Raw genomic sequence first — 20279 nt, forward strand, 5'->3', positions numbered from 1 at the left:
TCAGAAAGCAGACTTGCAAAATAAAACAAATCTATTTGTTCATTTATAGGCTTTGATTTTTCTAGCAATATCTTTTTTGTATAATTACTCCATCTTGTAAAATTTTTTGTTTATTTAATGAAACCGTACCAAGAACACCGACAAATCCAGAGGCCAATAATGCTTAAAATCGAAGATTTAACAAAATTCTTATTTATTGTTTTTTAATCTTCAGTTACAATTAAGGCATTGAATTCAACTTGACGTATCCATGGATTCTCCATGATCAATAACATTTACAGACAATTCTTCAATTTCAATGGGAAATGATGCAGCAGACAGAACAGCAGTAGTTCCTTTCTTGAAATCGTATGTTGCTTGCCTAAATGAGGGGGAAAAATACACAATATTAGCACCATATTTAAACTTAAATGACATTAAAATTAAAAAGAATTATATATGTGGTTCATATTTAAACTTAAACAAAGGCAGAAGACTGCACACAGTGCTGTTGCTTAAAATAAGTTCATTGGTCTCAAATTTTACAACTGGGGGGGGGGGGGGGGAGGAGGGGAGGGGGAACTAATTACATCCATGGAAACACTGTTGTCGTTCATGGTTAAAATGAGCATTGCAATCTCTGCAGTTCTGAATGTTATCACAGGAAGCCATCATAAACATACATAAAGCTATTAATATGCCCAATATTTCAGTGGTGTGATCTGGAGACTTTCAGCCAAACAGATTCATTTTACACATCACACTGTTTCAAAAAATAGAAAGAAATAACAGACACTCCTTTTTGGATGATCTTAACACTTTATGAACTCTCCTAGAAAATAAACAATAGGCTGCTGTAAAACATATAACCTCAAAGCAAAGTAGTAAAACTCCACTCTCTGAGTCGTCATTTATTTTACCTATGTTTCTTACCTTTCTTTCTTTCAAGTAAGCAAGATATTTGGGTAAAATTCTCTGACCTGTTTCAATGTTAGGTTTAAGCGGTACATATTTAGTTCCTGACAACTCGTCATAGTCACCGGAAACTAATTGTTGAGCCTGATACTATGCCAGTATTTTAAATGTCATAGTGAGCTGAATTATATCATGGTGATTTATGAAAATGCCAAAGAACTTTATAAATCCCATGAAACCTGAGACTTGAGAGTGAATATAATGTGTGAGGATGAAGGCTATCTATGTTAGCTGCATTCCTGCAAAAAATAAATCACAGCATAGCTGTAATATGCATTTGAGCTTAGTGAGGTAATACCATCTCAAGAGTTCACTGGATTATGACATTCAAAAGAATGCTACGTAAAATAATGTTGCACAGAAAATAGTACTGTCATCTGGGTTAACGATCGTCCTTTGCTGGTAACACTGGCCCAGAGGGGAAAAAATGGGTTCTATGCCATACATCTCACACATATAACAACAAATATTCACATTTCTTGTTTTAAGGATGGTAACATGAGCTACATTCCTTTTGCACTGTTTCTGTAGTTCCATGAATCTGCTGCTGCAGCAGCACTTAACGTGTGACAGGGCTTTTGGTCAGGGCAGAATAGTGGTGATCCAGCTTTTATCTGCATGTGTGTTACAGGAGTCGTTTTGCTGTTCGTAAGTTCCTGTTATTGCTTCATATGTGTGGTTTGAGATGTACAAAAAGTAATCCTAGTTCTTCATTTTGGATTGAAATAAAGACTACATTTCACAAAGACTAAATTCACAATGGGGGTAACATTGTCCCATATTTTGAACAATTGACCTGAACAATTTTAGGCTGAAATTTTGTTTATTTTCAAAACCATCACGATTTACTTTAAAAATTTCTTGCTGTTTTAAATGAAATCATTCCCCGTCAAGTTGAAAAGAGTTTCCTGTGCTACTTCAAATGGCTCTGACCACTATGGGGCTTAACATATGAGGTCATCTGTCCCCTAGAACTTAGAACTACTTAAACCCAACTAACTAAAGTACATCACACACACACACACACACACACACCCATGACCGAGGCAGGATTCGAACCTGCGACCGTAGCAGTTGTGCAGTTCCGGACTGAAGCAACTAGAAGCGCTCTGCTACTGCGGCTGGCTCCTGTGCTACTAAATGAACTGATGAAGGTCTTAAAAGGGACCATGATCCACAACCTTTTCTCCAGGTTTGGTAAATATGGAATTGTCTCATTAAACAAAGGCTCTTGAATGTTTGCTGATGAAAAAAATGAATTTACATGGTAGGAGAAGCAGTCTTAGAGCAGCTAAACAAAAAAAGAATGACTATTTAACATCCTCAATTGATGCTAAAAGATGTGTGTTACTGGGAAGATGACGTGGAAAAAAACTAACCCAAGAAGCTCCTAAGCAAAACCTATTTTCTGTTCTTGAACTGAACAGGTTTGTGTAATCAGTTTTGATAATATTTAAATTGTGTTACACTTTTGAAATTATTCACCTAATAACATTAACTAATTAATATTTTCCTTACTCATTTTACCTCTTTCAATTTTAGTTATACACTGAAATTTTTAGAAATAAACAATTCATTGACCTTTAGCAACAATTTACTAAATATATGATCTTTTTCTTTGATTTGACATAGGCTGTGTGCATTTTTTACCTTACTGTGATCAGATTTGAAGGTGTGGGACAAATTCACCCACATGAAGGCAACATTGTATCTTTTTTTTGCGGACATGAACAGTTTCTGAACTGTCAACCCTGTCGACTGATCATAATTTTACATGTCAAAGGAGATGAAAAAGTGGGCCAATGTCACCCCAGTTGACTGCAACCAAAGATTATCACCTTCCACTCCAACCCCCAATAAATTTTAGTGCTATAAAGCTTATGACAAAACACATTTACCTCTTTCCTTTAATGTTGGCTTCATCATACGGACGTAAGTAGTCAACACTGCCTTTTCGAATGACGCACAAGTCAACATTGCTTCCTGATCCTAGATCATTGAATATACCTGCTGCAATTGCATCTCTCACAAGCTGTTTGCCTTCTTCTTCCTGTAAAAAGAAATTAACAGAACAACAACAAAAATCAACAACCGAATTTTAAGGAGAAGTAATAGCTTGAAAACGACAGTTTTCAGCCAATGAGGTAAGCAGTTCCCTGTAACAAAGCAATGCTCCCTTAACTGCTAATCAGGTTCTCAGGCAGATGAGTCATCATCATCATCATCATCATCATCATCATCATCATCATGTTTCAGTTAACGTTAACATAACTGAGCTTCGTATTTCTCAGACAGACAGGTTGAGTTAGGTATGTAGCTATGTGAATGAAAAAATTGTTTTTCAGAAGTTGTGTGTTCCACTTGCTACACTTTTATCGTAAGATGTTTTCAGTGATCTGTAACACATGGTCCAAATTTTATCTTTACTCAGAATTTTGAGCAGAAGCGTTTCTCCTGTATACACATGAGTCTTTTAGTGAACTCATTTTTATGTTGACAGAATTCTATCTGCTAGGAAGTTTCAAATACATCAGTAATTAACTTACATATAGAAGCAGACCCCATTAGACGTGGACTCATTATCTGCATTTTCACATATATACGATCTTAAGTTTCCTATTCAGTGTTGTCATCTGTTAACCGTGTGTGGAAGCAGTAATGCATTACCAAATCTCTAATGCGCATCTTCTGTCATGTTTGTCATGACATGAATCATCATCAGTTTAGGCCAGCAGAGGTGAGGAGTTGCACTTCACAATATCTGTATTTAAAATGTTGGGTAAAAAGAAAGGAAGGGTGCCTGTCGAGGGGAAAGAAGCATGTATGAATGTAATATTCATTAAAAAAAAAAAGAAGTTTTGGATTACTGTGTGAAAAGTGAGCATTTTGTTGAAATTCAGAATGCTTTGAGACTTAGTGAACCCATTGTGAGAACTATTCATGACAATACAGAATCAATCTGAAAAACTGCTCAACCCTCAACTGACATAAATGTGACTACAGTGACCAAATCTCACCCGGATGCGATAGAAAGATGCGCCACAATCAATACCACACATCTCTCTCTGGAGCCGCTACTCAAGTTAAAAGCCAAGAGCTTGTGTACAGATTTAATGAAAGAATAGGATGTCCCAGCACCTTTCTTGGCCAATACTGGTCAGTTTGATTGCTTCAAGAATCATTGTGGCTTTCACAGCATTAAAATGACAGAAGCAGCAGATGATATTTGAGCCCAGGAATTTAAAATGAGATTTAAATAAATTGTGATAAAGATTACACTGTGAAACAGTGAGGCCCTTCAAATGAATGTCTAGTGTTAGCGAGAATATTCCAGCTACAAAGAATTTGCAAGAAATAAATCCACCAAGGAAACTGAACTGACTATAGCACCACCACTTTCTTCCCATGTACGAGTAGATAATCCAAAGAGGCCATTTAGATGCAAATAGACTTGATGAAAATGATTTTAGCATAGTATTGTTATCAGCATTACATTTTTAAGTGTGTAAATTTTGCATTAAAATATGTTTCAGGAAGAGGATAATGGTTATTTCTGGTAAAAATACTAAGAAACTCTGCTATTTTAAACTTGAAATGTGAGAGTAAACAAGAACCTAAACCCCATATAGTGCATATAAAACAGCTCTCAATTCACAAGAATTTGGTATATGCGACAATTCCGTGGAATGTAAGTCTCATGCGTAATGAGATCTACCTGTACCTGAGACTAGCATCTTCTGCAAGATGTAAGATACATAAAACCACAACATTACAACTAACTGGGAAGAAAAGACAAAAGCATCAAATAATAATACTAATAATCAAAGCCCATTCCTTAAATTAAAAACTTTGTGGGATGTATCCTGTTTGATGTTTTAGACGCTTCAGCTTTTTGTAGCCTCATACAAGCAGGAAAAGTGGCTTTAGTAAGGCTGTGATAACGGAAGTAGGATGCAGTGTGGAGAGAGAGAGAGAGAGAGAGAGAGAGAGAGAGAGAGAGAGAGAGAGAGAGAGCGCATGAGTGAGTGAGTTTGCTAGCTTTTCAACAGATGAGTTTTGTTTTTACTGGAATGTCAAGCAGGGAAACAAACTGTTTTTGTGCTAAAGCAGGTGGGGGTGGGGGGTGGGGGGGGGGAAATCACCTCATATGTATTTCTTCAATAAACCTATTGCCCAAGTCCAAACCCACATATCTGCTATTTCAAAAACATTAGTTTTAGCATGTATATATGCAAATCCTAATGATAATCACACTTAAACTTCGATTTTACATTTGTCACGATTCTACACAATAAATTCATAGCACCTGTGAAAAATCCTGAAGATCAATGCTAAAAAATCTCCAATTTTATGCTTCTTCCTAGTAAGGTTTACCTTGATTCTACATTTTTACTCTAAGTCTCACTTGACTTCACCCCATTTTCTTCCTACTGACATTTGATGTGACTGAACGAATTATAAGCGGCACAAAACACAGCTGGTTTGCACCACGTGTGGTGGCTGAGTTAAGGGAATATTTTAGCCCACTGTGGAGAGGGGAGACACGAGACAGAAAATGAAACATAATCCACGATTGGCATTGCCAACACAACTTGGAACATTTAGCTCAAGCACATTATTATGGTACAACTACTGCCAAGTTGCGGCAGCAATGGAAAAACACGACAGTCAACACGTAGTGTTTCAGACTGAGCCAATACGTGACGATGGGGCCCAGCCGCCACATTTTCTTGTGCCACTTTTAACTCAATCTGGTCTTTTTGCACATATTTTCGATGAACTTTGCTCAGCAACGCTATTGATTGTCAACCCTTTAAATTCAAACTCTGAGTCTCGAAGAATATGCTTGGTCAGACTCAAGTAAACAACAGCCATTTCCGGCTAGTGAGCTCTTATTGGCTGATGACATATTGGGCCACCCAACGGCCAGTGCAGCCACTACACCGCACATAATAAATTTACAAACCTTAACCAATAAAACATTTGGAATTCTTAAAGTACTGGATTATAAGGTATAAACAGGTAAAGAAGCTATAAGTCAAAGTCGCTGTGAGAATTTCGTTCTTCTCCTCCCATGTAGCAACTTTATCAACACTCAATGTCAACTGACGTAAGCAAATCAAAAATCCATGCGCAAACAAAAAAGAAATTTCATTATGTTATGTCATAAATAGACTTATTAGGAAAAACGTGGGTTTTGCCACTAGTAATGCTATACGGTACGTAACTGAAAACTTCTGCTAACGATATAGGAGGTAATTGAGCCATTTCCCAACACACTACTGTCACAAATTATACCTTAAAACATGCAGTTTTCAGGGTTCTTTCATTTTATGTTCACCTCAAAAATATCAAGAATTCATAGCCTACATGGCTAACCGTGAAATACAGTGAAAACTAATGCAGTGGCTTTTAGCATATAGTGATAAACAGCAAACTTACAGGGCAGCTTGTTTCAAAGCACATCTGATGTGATTGGTATATAGCAAATGGAATGACCACGGCTTCCACTTAGGTTTAATTTAGATAGTTTTACTTCATATGGCCTTCACTAGCGTGCATTAATTTCACTTGCAGTAGTTCTGCTCGGAGTCTGCCAACACGTTTGGAACGTATTGTGCCTCTACTGACTGCAGCCAACGTAGGCTACATCATTTGCTGTGTGTGACACCACAATTAACAGGCTGTGTTCATTAAACATTTGTGCACTGGCTTGTTCGTTTTTGTTACAGCCCTCAATGGTGTTTAATGTGTTGTAATGGCAGACAGATTGTTTTAAATGTAATGGATCGTTGGGATAGAGACACAGGTTTAACTTTGTTGGTGCAAGTAAGCACTACATTGAAGAAAAACTTGTATGTATATAAGGGTTTTCATGAAACCTGCAGTGTTTGCACCACGGTAAGCAACAAGTACAAAGTGCCCAGAACGCTCCACTTCGACTACTTGTTAGGTTTCGTTGACTGATCAGGTAGCTGACACCTTTCCTCACTTCTCAAATGCTTCTGATTTAAATAATGGAACAGTGCAACTGGTACGTATTTTTGTATGCTTAGCACTACAAGTTTTGTGAATTTATTCACATTGTCAAGTGCAAATATTTTGTGTGCTGTTTGTAATGTGTGTTGCGACACTCTTGCTCTGTACTGTGTCATCTTTTTGAGGTTAAGGTACTGTACTGTGCCTCCTACACTGTGCAGAAAAACTCACTCTGTGTGTGTGTGTGTGTGTGTGTGTGTGTGTGTGTGTGTGTGTGTGTGTGCGCGGATAATAAGCTTATCTCATTGATTTTGGTGACCCAAATTTTGTTGCGGGTTCACAATACATTGCAGATAATTAGTAGCAATGTTAATAAACTATATGTAGTAAATGCCTAGACATGAAAAATGATGGAACTTTTTCTAATTTGAAGAAAAATTATCATTGGTTTATTTGGTAGGAAGTGGCAGCAATGTGTCCACTGGCTATGAGTCTGATGTTGTTGTTGTTGTGGTCTTCAGTCCTGAGACTGGTTTGATGCAGCTCTCCATGCTACTCTATCCTGTGCAAGCATCTTCATCTCCCAGTACCTACTGCAACCTACATCCTTCTGAATCTGCTTAGTGTATTCATCTCTTGGTCTCCCCCTACGATTCTTACCCTCCACGCTGCCCTCCAATACTAAATTGGTGATCCCTTGATGCCTCAGAACATGTCCTACCAACCGATCCCTTCTTCTGGTCAAGTTGTGCCACAAACTCCTCTTCTCCCCAATCCTATTCAGTACCTCCTCATTAGTTATGTGATCTACCCATCTAATCTTCAGATATGCGGCTTAATTTCACTAATATATATGTAACAATATTGTATGCTTATTTCTACCCCTACTAATTCCCCTCCCCTCAATTATCAGCTCTTGGAATCGGATCCTTGAATGGAAATAGAGATAATTTATTCATTTTGAAAGTTACGTTAAAGGAGGATAGTGAGAGGCTTCTGGTTTTGATGCACCAGGGTTTATATATGCAACACATTTCTACAGAAAAATTCATCTGGGGGATAAAATTGCACTAGGATGTATTAAATTTTCACAAGGTCGAGATACACTTCCTTTAAAATAACAGGACCCTAGTACTTATTTTCTTCAATGAGAATACTACAAGACTGAAGACAAAAAGCTATGTACACATGTGTGGTGATTCCTTTTGACCAGGCTTATTTAAGGCTTTGATGAGTCAAAACTAGTTGCAGCAGTCCATGGGCCAAATCTTTAACAGCTTTCACTAACAGGAACTGGCTCCAAACAGGTGGGAATCATTTGGGGTGAGGTCGGGACTGTATGAAGGATGTACAAGGGCTTCCCTGCGAAACTTCCACACCGTACTCAAAATAACCTTGGTAACATGTGGGCTCATCTCAATCTGTGTCAAACGCATTTTCGTGATTCCAACAGTTGAAGCTTCAGCTTGAACGAACCTACTGGAGGTCTTTCCACTTGCATCACCAGAGTATGGGCACTACCCTTGGCTACAGGAGGAAAACACACACCCTCCACAAATTGGATTCTGACCCCTTCACCGTACTTCCCAGTTTTGGTTTATGTTCATCAAGTTTTTTTTTTCTTTTTTTTTCTGGATGAAAAAGGAAAGATCTTTCAAAAACAAATGTTTTGACATATAATTTGTGGTCATAGTATGACAGAAAATAGCTTGATTACCTTGTACCCAGTTACCAATTTCAATTTTTTGACGTGTTTTACTTGATGTTACACATCTCTGATTTTTAAAGAACTGGTTAAATTTATTACCACAAATTACAGTAAAAACATTGAACCACACAATTAATTTCCTCCACTTACACAGGTTTTATACACAGTATTGGAGAGAATTATGATTTTTAATCGTATTTACCAATTACATGTTTTTGCTTGTTTTTTTTGGGGGTTTTTTATGTTTTCTTCAGTTCTGCATTTTCCTCAATTTTGTGTTTTTTGTCTGGACTACACGAAAACATAAAATAGGAGTTTCACTGAAGTCATCTTGTGTCATAAACACAAGACACAGAATAAATGAAGAAATTAATATTTTATCCACTGTGAATGAAAAATCTCAACTGTTTACCTCCTAAATATAACAATTAGAAACTAAATCTAAATATAATTTCAGGTGAGATTTAAAAGTCATTTGCTAATGCCTGAAACTTACCGTCATATCTGGTTTCCATCTGGATTCAAAAACTGACATTGCTGCCAGTGATCCGGAGCCCATTGTAGCATATGGAAGCTTATCTGATGACCCATGAGGATATATGCAATACAAATGTGGGCCTGTATTGTCTACTCCCCCAAGTACAAGAGCTGCACCAATGTAGCCCTGTAACAGAACAGAAATATGATAAAATCCCCCTGGATTCTGAATCACTGGGAAGACAACTATTGGAACTGATGTACAAAATGTAATTACACACTTCATTTTTCTGAACAGGCTCTAGGTTGTTGCTTCTGTATAACACATTACGTTTAAACAACTTTAATCAATATTGTCACAACTAAACTACCCATTTGCAGCAGTTTTAATTATAATACAAACTTAATGCTACCATTCTTAAAGCTAACTTTACACAGTTATGGCTACTAAATGTGTATACATGAATTAAGTTCCAATACCAAGTTATCAGTTGTGTGTTGCGTCACATCCTACACTAATGAAATGTGTTCCAGTAACTCCCTATGAGCAAGCAATACACGTAGAGTTTACTTGATTTGGCTGTCTAGTGCATGTAATGAATCTGTACACTATCAGGTGTGGCTTAGTGGCAAAGTGCCAACTACTAATCCAAAGATTTTGGGTTTGATTATTTGTCAATTCTAGGACTTATCTATAACTTAACACTTCTTTCACCTCAGGGAACGTTTGCTGATGTGAAAAATGCTGAGCTGCACTGTAGTTCAGAATAAGATAGGCCAGAAACATCATACAGAATTCGTATCTTCTGATGATGAAATTGTTCAATCCCATAAATGGTCAGACAGACAAAATAAAAGTTATCTGAAGCAACTGCAACAAGAATCGCATTCCAATTGGCAGCAAAGAACTCAATGGCTGAATAAAAAAATCTTACTGTAAGAGGCAGTCAAATGAAAACAAGACAAATGAAAAAAAAAATAAACTGTTTATTATTTCAAAAGTAATCGCTTTAACTGTTTAATACATTTACCCCACTGAGACAGAACAGCCAATGCCTACATGGAAAAAGTCTGCACATGCCTATGGAACCATGGCTGTACCTATGAGTGCACCTCTTCATCTGAATCAAATCACACAGCAACAAATGTCTGTCTTCAGGGCTCCAAACAGGTGGAAATCATTTGGGGTGAGGTCGGGACTGTAAAAAGGATGTACAAGAGCTTCCCTGCGAAACTTCCACACCATACTCAAAATAACCTTGGTAACATGTGATTTTGTCAAATCATTGAAGAACATTATTTCTGAAGCTAACGATCAGCTAACTTTGAACATGAACTGCAAGGCTCTTAGATTATATTACTTGCTTGAGTTACATAAAAAAAGACTATCCCAAGGGTACAGGTGTCTCATCATTCTCACCTCCCTGTTACTTGCTAGTGGGAGAAAAACATTACATCATCCCAAAAAAATCCAAGTCAAAGTTTGGAACTAGAATCTCCATAGTCTTGTTGGGCAAATTTAATGATTTACAAGTCCTACGCTATCATTTTTTTACATTGTTAGTTTGTTCATAGTGTGTCTACCAATGGGAGCATAGGCATACTGGAAGATCTTTTGCAAAGATGTAAAATAAATACCTGTAGTATGGCTACTCAGACACATTTCAATCTTAATTACTTTCTGTTCCAATTCCCCCCCTTCACTACATGAAATTTTATACAGAACTTTGAACATTATTATAAAACAAAAATTCCGTAATGAGAACATCAGATAAATGCAGGAAATTTGTGGGTGTGCTGAGCTTATTGATCAATACAACTTGCTATTTATTCTTCAAACATAGATTCCCAAAATAATAAACTGGATTGCAATGGAGTTGGAAAGCCAGGTTAAAAATGAGAGGATTAAATGCAGAAAGAAAATCAACTTGAAAATGGGATAACACTGCCTCAAAACATGTGGCAATAATCACGGGAGTTACAACATATATCACCGGGCGTGAGTCGTGCTTCGGTAGCTCAGATGGTAGAGCACTTGCCCGCGAAAGGCAAAGGTCCCGAGTTCGGGTCTCAGTCGGGCACACAGTTTTAATCTGCCAGGAAGTTTCATATCAGCGCACATTCCACTGCAGAGTGAAAATCTCATTCTGGAAACATCCCCCAGGCTGTGGCTAAGCCATGTCTCCGCAGTATCCTTTCTTTCAGGAGTGCTAGTTCTGCAAGGTTCGCAGGAGAGCTTCTGTAAAGTTTGGAAGGTAGGAGACGAGATACTGGCAGAAGTAAAGCTGTGAGCATGGGGCGTGAGTCGTGCTTTGGTAGCTCAGATGGTAGAGCACTTGCCCACGAAAGGCAAAGGTCCCGAGTTCGAGTCTCGGTCGGGCACACAGTTTTAATCTGCCAGGAAGTTTCATATCAGCGCACACTCCGCTGCAGAGTGAAAATCTCATTCTGGATTGCTGAAAGTATTCAGTTGTGATGATGTTCAGTTGCCGTGTCATTTCCACCTTGATGGCTTCCACGTTTCCCAAGTGCCGCCCCCGAAGCACCATTTTGCATTTTGGGAACATGAAGAAGTCACACGAGGCTAAATCGGGTGAATAAGGAGGGTGGTCTGTCGCTCTAACTCGGGCCACACGAGCTCTGAGATGTGTCAGAACTTCAACGTAAAAATTTCCATTCATTCTCTGGCCGGGAGGGACAAATTCCTTGTGAAAAATGCCCCTAGAATCAAAGAAAGCACCCAACATTGTCTTCACATTGGACCTTGATTTTCGTGACTCTTTTGTTCTCGGTTCGCCTGCTAGTTTCCATTCCTTGCTTTGAGATTTGAGCTCCACATCGAATTCATAAAGCCAGGACTCGTCTCCAGTGATGACTCGGTTGAGAAAGTCCCATCGTTCCTCTGCTTCCAACCAATCCTCACAGTACTCAACCTTCTTTGCTTCCTGTTCTGGCGTCAAGAGCTTCGGCACGACTTTCGCACACAATTTCTTCATTTCAAGTTTTTGTGTCAGGATTTTGTGAAGGATTGTTTTGGGGATTGACAGCTCGTCAGCAATCATTCTGACTGTCAATCTACGGTATTTAAGAACACAATCCCGAATTCGTTCAACATTTGCATCGGAACTCGATGACGACGGGCGTCCTGGGCGAGGGTCATCGTTCACTTCTTCTCGGCCATCCCAGAACCTTTTTAACCACTTGTTCACGGTGGGTTCCTTCAGAGAATTGTCTCCAAGCTTTGCAAGAAACTTGATGTTGACGCGCTGTTCTTCAATCAGAGAGAGCTCCATGCCGATGGCAGGTGAAAAAGATTAACTGTCAACAAGCTGCCGCACACTCCCACCTTCACGCAGAGTGCTCTGACTCGAACTGAGCGTTGATGGGATTGATTACAGCAGTAGTCCCAACTGGCAGTGACTGCAACTTGTAACATAAAGACATTATTCAACTTTTATACGTATTTTCCGGACAAACCTCGTATATGCTAAATAACTGAAGCAATCAACTGAAAAAAGTACTTATCCTCACTTTGGTAAAGATTAGTCTGATCACAGTATCTGTTATATTTTTGAATGCACAACATGCCAGTGACACTTTTTTCATATGTACGTCTAGAAAGATCAGTCTACTTTATAATTTTTTTATTTATGTACTTGCCTTTCAATTTTACTAAACGTATAACACGCAGAAACTCAAAATATGTACTGATGGGTTAGCACTTTCTTCTCCCAATCACTTCTGTTTTGGGTCTCATCATGTGGAAACCTGCTCCATCGACAGTCGAGGACTGACATTTCGTTCACTTAAAGTGCCTCAAGGTCTGCAGATAACCTCTCACTTAGCAGGGCAGCTGCTGTACATCATCTACATTTACATACATACTCCCCAAACCACCACACATATCATGGCGAACGGTACCTTGTACCACTGCTAGTCAGACCCTTTTCTGTTCAACTTTCAAATGGAAAGGAGGGAAAACTACAATCTATATGCTTACATAGGAGCCCTGATTTCTCGTCTTGCCTTCTCAATGCATGATGGTGGCAGTAGGATCATTCTGCAGCCCATTTGCAAATGCTGGTTCTCTAAACTTTCTCAATAGTGTTTCATAAAATCATCATCTTAGCTCCCATTATTCCCATTTGAGGACACAGAGCATTTCCACATTACTAGCATGATGATTGAATGTACTGGTGCCAGCTCTAGCAGCATGCCTCTAAATTACATGTCTTCCTGTAATCCAACGTGTTGCGGATCCCAAACATACAAGCGGAGGGTCGACTGAAGTGTCCGATCCCACCTGTTGGCTTTTAGTTGGCTTTTACCCATGACGTAAGGCTGTTGTGGTGTGTGACGTCACGACGGCGCGGAATTTAGTTTGTGAGAGTTGCGTGTTTGTAGGTGTTCTGATGTGATCGTTGGTGGTCTCTGGTGGTGTGTTAGGTGATGTTTTTGGTTTAGTTTGTGTGTGTGGCGTGTTTATATATATGGATATGGTGTTATGGGCGCACAACAGTGTAGCCTTTAGTGCCCGGCGTGTTTATAGGTGGCGTATTGTTGTGATGAGTGGTTCTCTCTGGTAATATTTTCCAGTGAGTTAACGATTTTACTTTTGTTATTTCAACGTTATTGTAGTTTTTTGTTTGTTGTGCGTTAATTTTAGTAAATTGCTTTTTTATGTCTTTGGTAGGTATGGATATGACTGACAAGGTCAACAGTTTTCGGTTGTCGGCGATGATGGGAGACAATGCGTTGTCTCTGATAAAATTTCTTCAACTCTTCGGATTTTTGGATGAAGTATTGAAGTGTTTAGTATGTCGTGAAGAAATGAGGCTTACTAAAGTTCTGGCGTCTCGGACCAGGGACAGCTGTACGTGGAGATGTCGTAAGGATAACAGGTCAAGGAAAGCGTTTGATTCCAATTTTGTTGGTTTGTCGTGTGTTTTTTGAGGTAGTGATGATTGTGGACGTGGTTGTAGTTTTGAGTTTTATGACTTGGTATCGGTAGTTTCGGTTGACCTATATAGGTCAAGGGAAGTGTTCGACTCCAATGTGTGATTGTGGCTGTTCCGGTACTGGGAGCTGCTGTAGAGCTATGTAGGTAAAGGGAAGTGTTCGATTCAAATTTGTGGGGTTGAGAGCTACTGTTGAGCTGTACAAGTCAAGGGAAGTGTCCGATTCCAGAGGATATTGTATTAGTGGAATTTGGGGAGTTTTGTGTTGTCTGTTTTTTTTTCCTCGTTTTGTGTGGTTTAGTATGGTGGTGTGTCTAAATTTGTTTATATTTACTTTGTCCCCACCCAATGACGTCATAGGTGCCATATTGGAGTCTTAGTGTATGGTCGTTTCCACCATATTTGTGACGTCATGGGTCAAAGCAGATGGGTGGAATCAGACGATTCTGTATTTCCCACAAGTGGTACTCAAGAATGACTCACAGGAGTGTTCCCTATGCAGTCTCTTTTACAGGTGAGATACACTTTCCTAGAATTAACGCAATAAACCGAAGTCTACCATTCGCTTTCCCTCACGATCAACTTCCCTTTATTTCAAATCACTCTGCAATATCACGTCTAAACATTCAATCAATGTGATTGCATCCAGCATTAATATTGTATTCAAACATTATAGAACTGTTGTTCTTATTTATCTGCAGTAATTTACACTTTATATACATATGGGTACCATATCAAAATGGCAGGTACCATATCGAAATTGCAATTAATCAGCCTTGGCACAAAATCTAGTCATGAGCAACTAGGGACAGTTGGTGAAGAACATCTGCATGGGTATAGATGAAAACAGTGGCTTCTCAGTCTCTGTGCAAAAACTAGAGCAGTGAGCAACATAAGAAAGTAAATGGTGGTGAGATACATTCCCTAGCAGATGGACAGATAGAGAGTTATCCACATGACACTGTTCAATAAACCCATGGTATCATATGTCTGTTGTAGGCACTTTTACTATTTACATAACATTTAACACTGACTGTTGTGTTAACACATATATCATTGAATCTACTTTCCATAGTAGTGTTGGGTCAACAGAAACCTCCGATCTTACTCGTCGGCTTTGACCCGTGACGTAAGCGTGTTGTGGTGTGTGACGTCATTACGGCGCAGAGTTTGGTTTGTTATTGTGGCGTGTTTGTAGATGTCGTGTGGGCCTTTGTCGTGCCCTCTGGTGGTTTGTTCATGGTTTACGGTTGTTTGGTTTGTTGGGGTCAGTTTGCTGTTGCTCAGTGGTGAGTGCTGTGTTCGTGGTTTGGAGCGGAATTTGTATTAGTGAGTTTAGGGTTTTGTGTGATGGTTAATGTAATGGAAAAATGCTGTATGTCGGGCGAGTTTGTTATTGAGTTTATTTGGTTGTTGGTTTTTGTTCAGGAATGGATATGAAAGACCGTCTGAATAGTGTTCGGTTGAGGGCGATGATGGGTGAGACACCGTTAGAGCTAATCAAGTTTTTACAGCTATTCGGTTTAATTGCCGAAGTTGTAAAGTGCGCTGTTTGCCGCGAGTCGATGAAATTGGTTAAAGTTCCGGCCTCTCGGACCAGGGACGGGTACATGTGGTGCTGCAGGAAAGATGGCATATGGCGGTCCATAAGGCGCGGTACCTGGTTCGAGAAGTCTAGATTGGGCATGCGTGAGATTGTGCTTGTTACGTATTATTTTTGTTATAGTTGTCCACAGAGTTTTTGCGCGTTTGAGACTGGGGTGAGTGAGAGGACTGTTTTAGACTGGTATTCTTTTTGTCGGGAAGTGTGTTCGGAATTTATTAAGTATAAGGGTAAGTTGGGGGGGGCATGGGGTGGTTGTGGAGGTGGACGAGTCACAGTTTGGGAAAAGGAAGTATGGGAGGGGGAAGTCTGTGGCTGGTCTTTGGGTGTGGGGGGGCTGTTGTTTCGGGGGGTGGGGGTTCTGAATGTGTTTTTAGGGTTGTGGAGGGGAGGTCTAAGGCTGAATTAGTGGGGTTAATTGAGGAGTATGTAGAGCCGGGGTCCACAGTAGTTTCCGATGCTTTTTCTTCTTATAGGGGGTTGGGTGAGAGGGGATTTAATCACTTAGTAGTCAATCACAGTTTAGAGTTTAGGAATTATGATACAGGGGCTTGCACTAACACAATTGAGGGGAGGTGGGGGGCGGTTAAATCAGTTATTGGGAGGGGGAAGAGGCGCTCTTCCAACCTTCAGTCTCATTTAGATGAGTACTGTTGGCGGAAGAGTGTCCCAGAGGGCTATTGCATTGTTCGGGTTTTTTTAAGGGCTGTGGGTAAAATGTATAGGCCGAAAGTGTTTAGTTAGGGTGGGTGGGTGGGTGGCTGTGGTTCAGGGTGGGGTGGGTGGTTTATTTTGTTGTATAGTGTTTGTTAAGGTGGGGGGGAGGGGGAGTGTGTGTGTGATTTCTTTTTGTTGTGGATGATCTATTTTGTTGAAGTTTTTGTTGAGTTGTAGTGTGTGATTGAGATGTTTTTTATGTTGTATTTGGTTTATGTTTGTTGGTTTTTTATTTTGGGGTTGTGGGGGGGGGGGGGTTGACGTTTGGGTGGGTTGGGTTTTTATTTTAGTTCTGTATTTTTTCTTTGGTGTGTGTGTGTGTGTGTGTGTGTGTGTGTGTGTGTGTGTGCGCGCGCATTTGTGTGTGAGTGTGGTGGCCAATCTAGGTTGTGGGGCTGGAACTTTTTTGTGGTAAGTTCCATTTTTTTTTTTGTTTTTGGTGTATGTGTTGTGTATTGGGTATAGGGAAGTGTTTCATTGAGATTTGTGGCTGTGAAGGTTTGTATTGGTGTTCGTGTTGGAAGATGTGTTTGAGATCGTAGGTCATGGGTAGTGGTCGATGTGGGATTGAGCTATATAGCTGGAGGGAAGTGTTAATTTCAATGTTTGGTGGAGTATGTCGATTTTTGTAATTGGAAATGGGATCGGGAGTTGCTGTTGAGCTATATAGGTCAAGGGAAGTGTTCGATCCCAATTAATGGGATCGGGAGCTGCTGTAGATGTATGTAGGTTCAGGGAAGTGTTTGTTTGCTTTGGTTAGTGGTGTTTTTTGAGTTGTGTATTGGGGGATGGGATCGGGAGATTCTGTTGAGCTATATAGGTCAAGGGAAGTGTTCGATCCCAATGTATGGGATCGTGAGCTGCTGTAGATGTTTGTAGGTTTAAGGGAAATGTTTGTTTTTTATGGCTTGTGGGTTTGTTTGATTTTTGTATTGGTAGATGGGATCGGGAGATTCTGTTGAGCTGTATAGGTCAAGGGAAGTGTTCGATCTTAATTTATGTGATCGGGAGCTGTTGTAGATCTATGTTGGTTTAAGGGAAGTGTTGTTTGAGTTTTGTATCGGGGGATGTGATCGCGAGGTTCCGTTGAGCTATATAGGTCAAGGGAAGTGTTCGATCCTAATTTATGGGATCGGGAGTTACTGTAGATCTATGTAGGTCAAGGGAAGTGTCTGATTCTGGATAAGAATGTGTTTTTCGGTATTTGGTCAGTTTCGCGAGGTTGATTTTTTTCGTAGTTTTGCGTGGTTTTGTATGGCGTTTGGTGGCTACATTTGTGTATATTTAGTTTCTCCCCACCCAAAAACCCCAATTTCCCACGCTTGTCCCGTTAGAGTCATTTTGCTTTTTGTTGAAACCTGTGTATTTCAGCGTGTATGATACGTATGCGATGTTTTTATGTCCGCCATATTGGAATTGTCGTTTATGGTCGTTTCCACCATATTTGTGACGTCATGGGTCAAAGCCGACGGGTAAGATCGGACGCTTCTGTATTTCCGTAGTGTTTGCTATGTGTGGTACGACACCCACAATCCAGCTGAGACCACACAAAAATTATTGACCTGCAGAAGATATGCTATGCAGTCTCTTCATGACCTGTTGTTGACTGCTTGTGTAAAATCAGTTATTTACATATGACACTGACAAATTTTACCAAACCTATCATAACTGAGATCTTGATCTGTAATGCAAGTGAACAATAAAGGCTCCTTGAATAGTACAAACTGATACAGACTTCTCTCTACATAAACTAAGCCCATTTGCAGCACCATACAATCATCAACCATCCTGATAGCAAGATGCAGCTAGCGAATACTAGTTGTAGCATTGCAATGCTGGGTTAAATTTTACTTGCAGCTGCGGCAGCGTAGTGTACTAATGTCGGCAATGTGCAATCCATCTGCACAAGGACACTGAGTATGCAGATCAACATTTTTTAATTAAATCATAGAAGAAGGTGGATGGATTAATTTTTATTCATAATAAGCGTAGCATGTTCGATACATTAAAAAAAAACATTGATCCATCTACAGTCTACCACGTTTTTTTAATTAAAATATTGACCCATCTACCTCCTACAATTATTTAATTAAAAAACATTGTTCCACCTACTCAGTGTCTTGTACAGATCGATTGCACATTGCCAACATTACTGTAAGTAAAATTCTACCCAATGCTGCGACTAATATTTTTGATAACCATCCCAGTGATACAAAATGTCTTACAGATAGCAAATTTAAATTTGAAAAAGTTCAACAACTCTTATTCCATAAAAGTATTTCTATTGCTTAAATGTGTAAAAGTTGGTGGGGTGAGAATTACTGACATCTGTATATTCTAAAAAATCTTATAGATGTTCAGCGTGCACTCATGTTCACAAATTAATTTGCAACGTGAATGTGAAATTATTCGTTCTACATCGGTACAATTTCTCAATTGTATGTGAAACATGAAACAAAAAGATACCTCTCTTCCACAGATGAATGTGGAGTACGTCAAAAAAAATTTCAACATTTTATTTAAGACGTAATCACAAGTGACAATACATGTAAGAATCCAGTACACTGACGTGCATTATGAGAATACTTAAGCGACTGTACCGAAGCAACGTCAATGTGAAAAACAGTTTACAACATTTATATACTGATTTATCTCTAATAAATAGCTTAAAGAGGCTCACCTGGTATCTAAACAACATCTGCTTAAGCATGCGATTCGCTGTAACAACTGGCACAACTCGTCCAGTATTCAAACGATGAAGTTCTAATTGAGAAGATATCATCTGCGTGGTCATTTCCGTATCTGCTGCTGTTCCAGCGCCACAGCAATACATGTTCGGTGCAAGAAAGTGTATCTTGGAGCAATTTTTATCCGACACAATTGTATCTTCGGTAGCTCTAGTATCTGCTCCCAGTATAACGCCATCTTTATATATTATACCAACAATCGTCGTACCTGTCTTCGTGGCTTTTGGAGCAACAAAGCCTTCTTTTAAAAGAAATGCATTCCTAAATACAGGAGAAAATAGCTTAAAATCAAATGACAATGCACTTTTGTTAGTATGTAGGCAATACAGCAGAACTCAATGATTAACATATATTTATACTACAGGCACAAGGTAAAAAAAAAGATTGTATCTTGTAATTCGCTAAATTTACAAACCTTCTGCAGTTATCAAACTGAAACCCGGGACGGGAAATATCCGGACACACAACAGACGCCATGACAATCAATGATACTCCTGAAACAAGCAACAACACAGCACGAATTCTTCTTTCGCCACCAAAGATGTTAGAACCTCAACGTTTGACAGAACCTTCGACCGACAGAACATAACCGTCTTACGCCAGTAAAATCCATGGCTGCGCTGATGCTTCGGCCCATAAATTGACATTACATGGGCATACACATTCAGCTTCAGAGAACGCTTGGCTGCGCGCATTCTAACATTCTACAAGCAGCTGATTCTATGTCAAGACGTTTACTACGCTTGCATATCTCATATCGCTTGCTTATTCTCATTTTGCTGGTTTTCTTTGCTATATTTTATTTCATTTTCTATTGGTTTACATTTGTTGCTCAGATTTACTTATTTCTTATATAGTTCATGCTGTTACACAGCCAAATAAAGCAAGCAGATTCAAAAGGATGTAGGTGCAGTAGTTATTCGCAGACTTGCACGGGATAGAGTAGCACGGAGAGCTACATCAAACCAGTCTTCAGAGTGAGGATAAGAACAACAACAACATTGTTACGGTGATGCCTGTCACTGTCCAACTTGTCTACTATTCTTTGCCCATTACGTTAGTTTTAAAATACATAAATACACAGTAAATGTAGTATATCTAAACTCTTAAACAGGAGCTTACCGGAGTTTCTAGGT

At 39.3% G+C, this 20279-nt stretch overlaps 1 protein-coding gene across 1 annotated transcript; it reads right to left on the reverse strand.

The window, feature by feature from the left end:
* Positions 1-176: 176 nt before the first annotated feature.
* Positions 177-19672, reverse strand: LOC126262877 (proteasome subunit beta type-7-like). Its single transcript, XM_049959747.1, has 5 exons — positions 19559-19672; positions 19077-19404; positions 9138-9305; positions 2853-3004; positions 177-361 (listed from the first exon to the last, which is right to left on the reverse strand). The coding sequence occupies exons 1-5, from the start codon at positions 19618-19620 to the stop codon at positions 235-237; spliced, it is 837 nt and encodes a 278-aa protein (XP_049815704.1). The 5' UTR covers positions 19621-19672; the 3' UTR covers positions 177-234.
* Positions 19673-20279: the final 607 nt, after the last annotated feature.

This window comes from Schistocerca nitens, chromosome 6, assembly GCF_023898315.1.
Source record: "Schistocerca nitens isolate TAMUIC-IGC-003100 chromosome 6, iqSchNite1.1, whole genome shotgun sequence".
NCBI lineage: Eukaryota > Metazoa > Arthropoda > Insecta > Orthoptera > Acrididae > Schistocerca > Schistocerca nitens.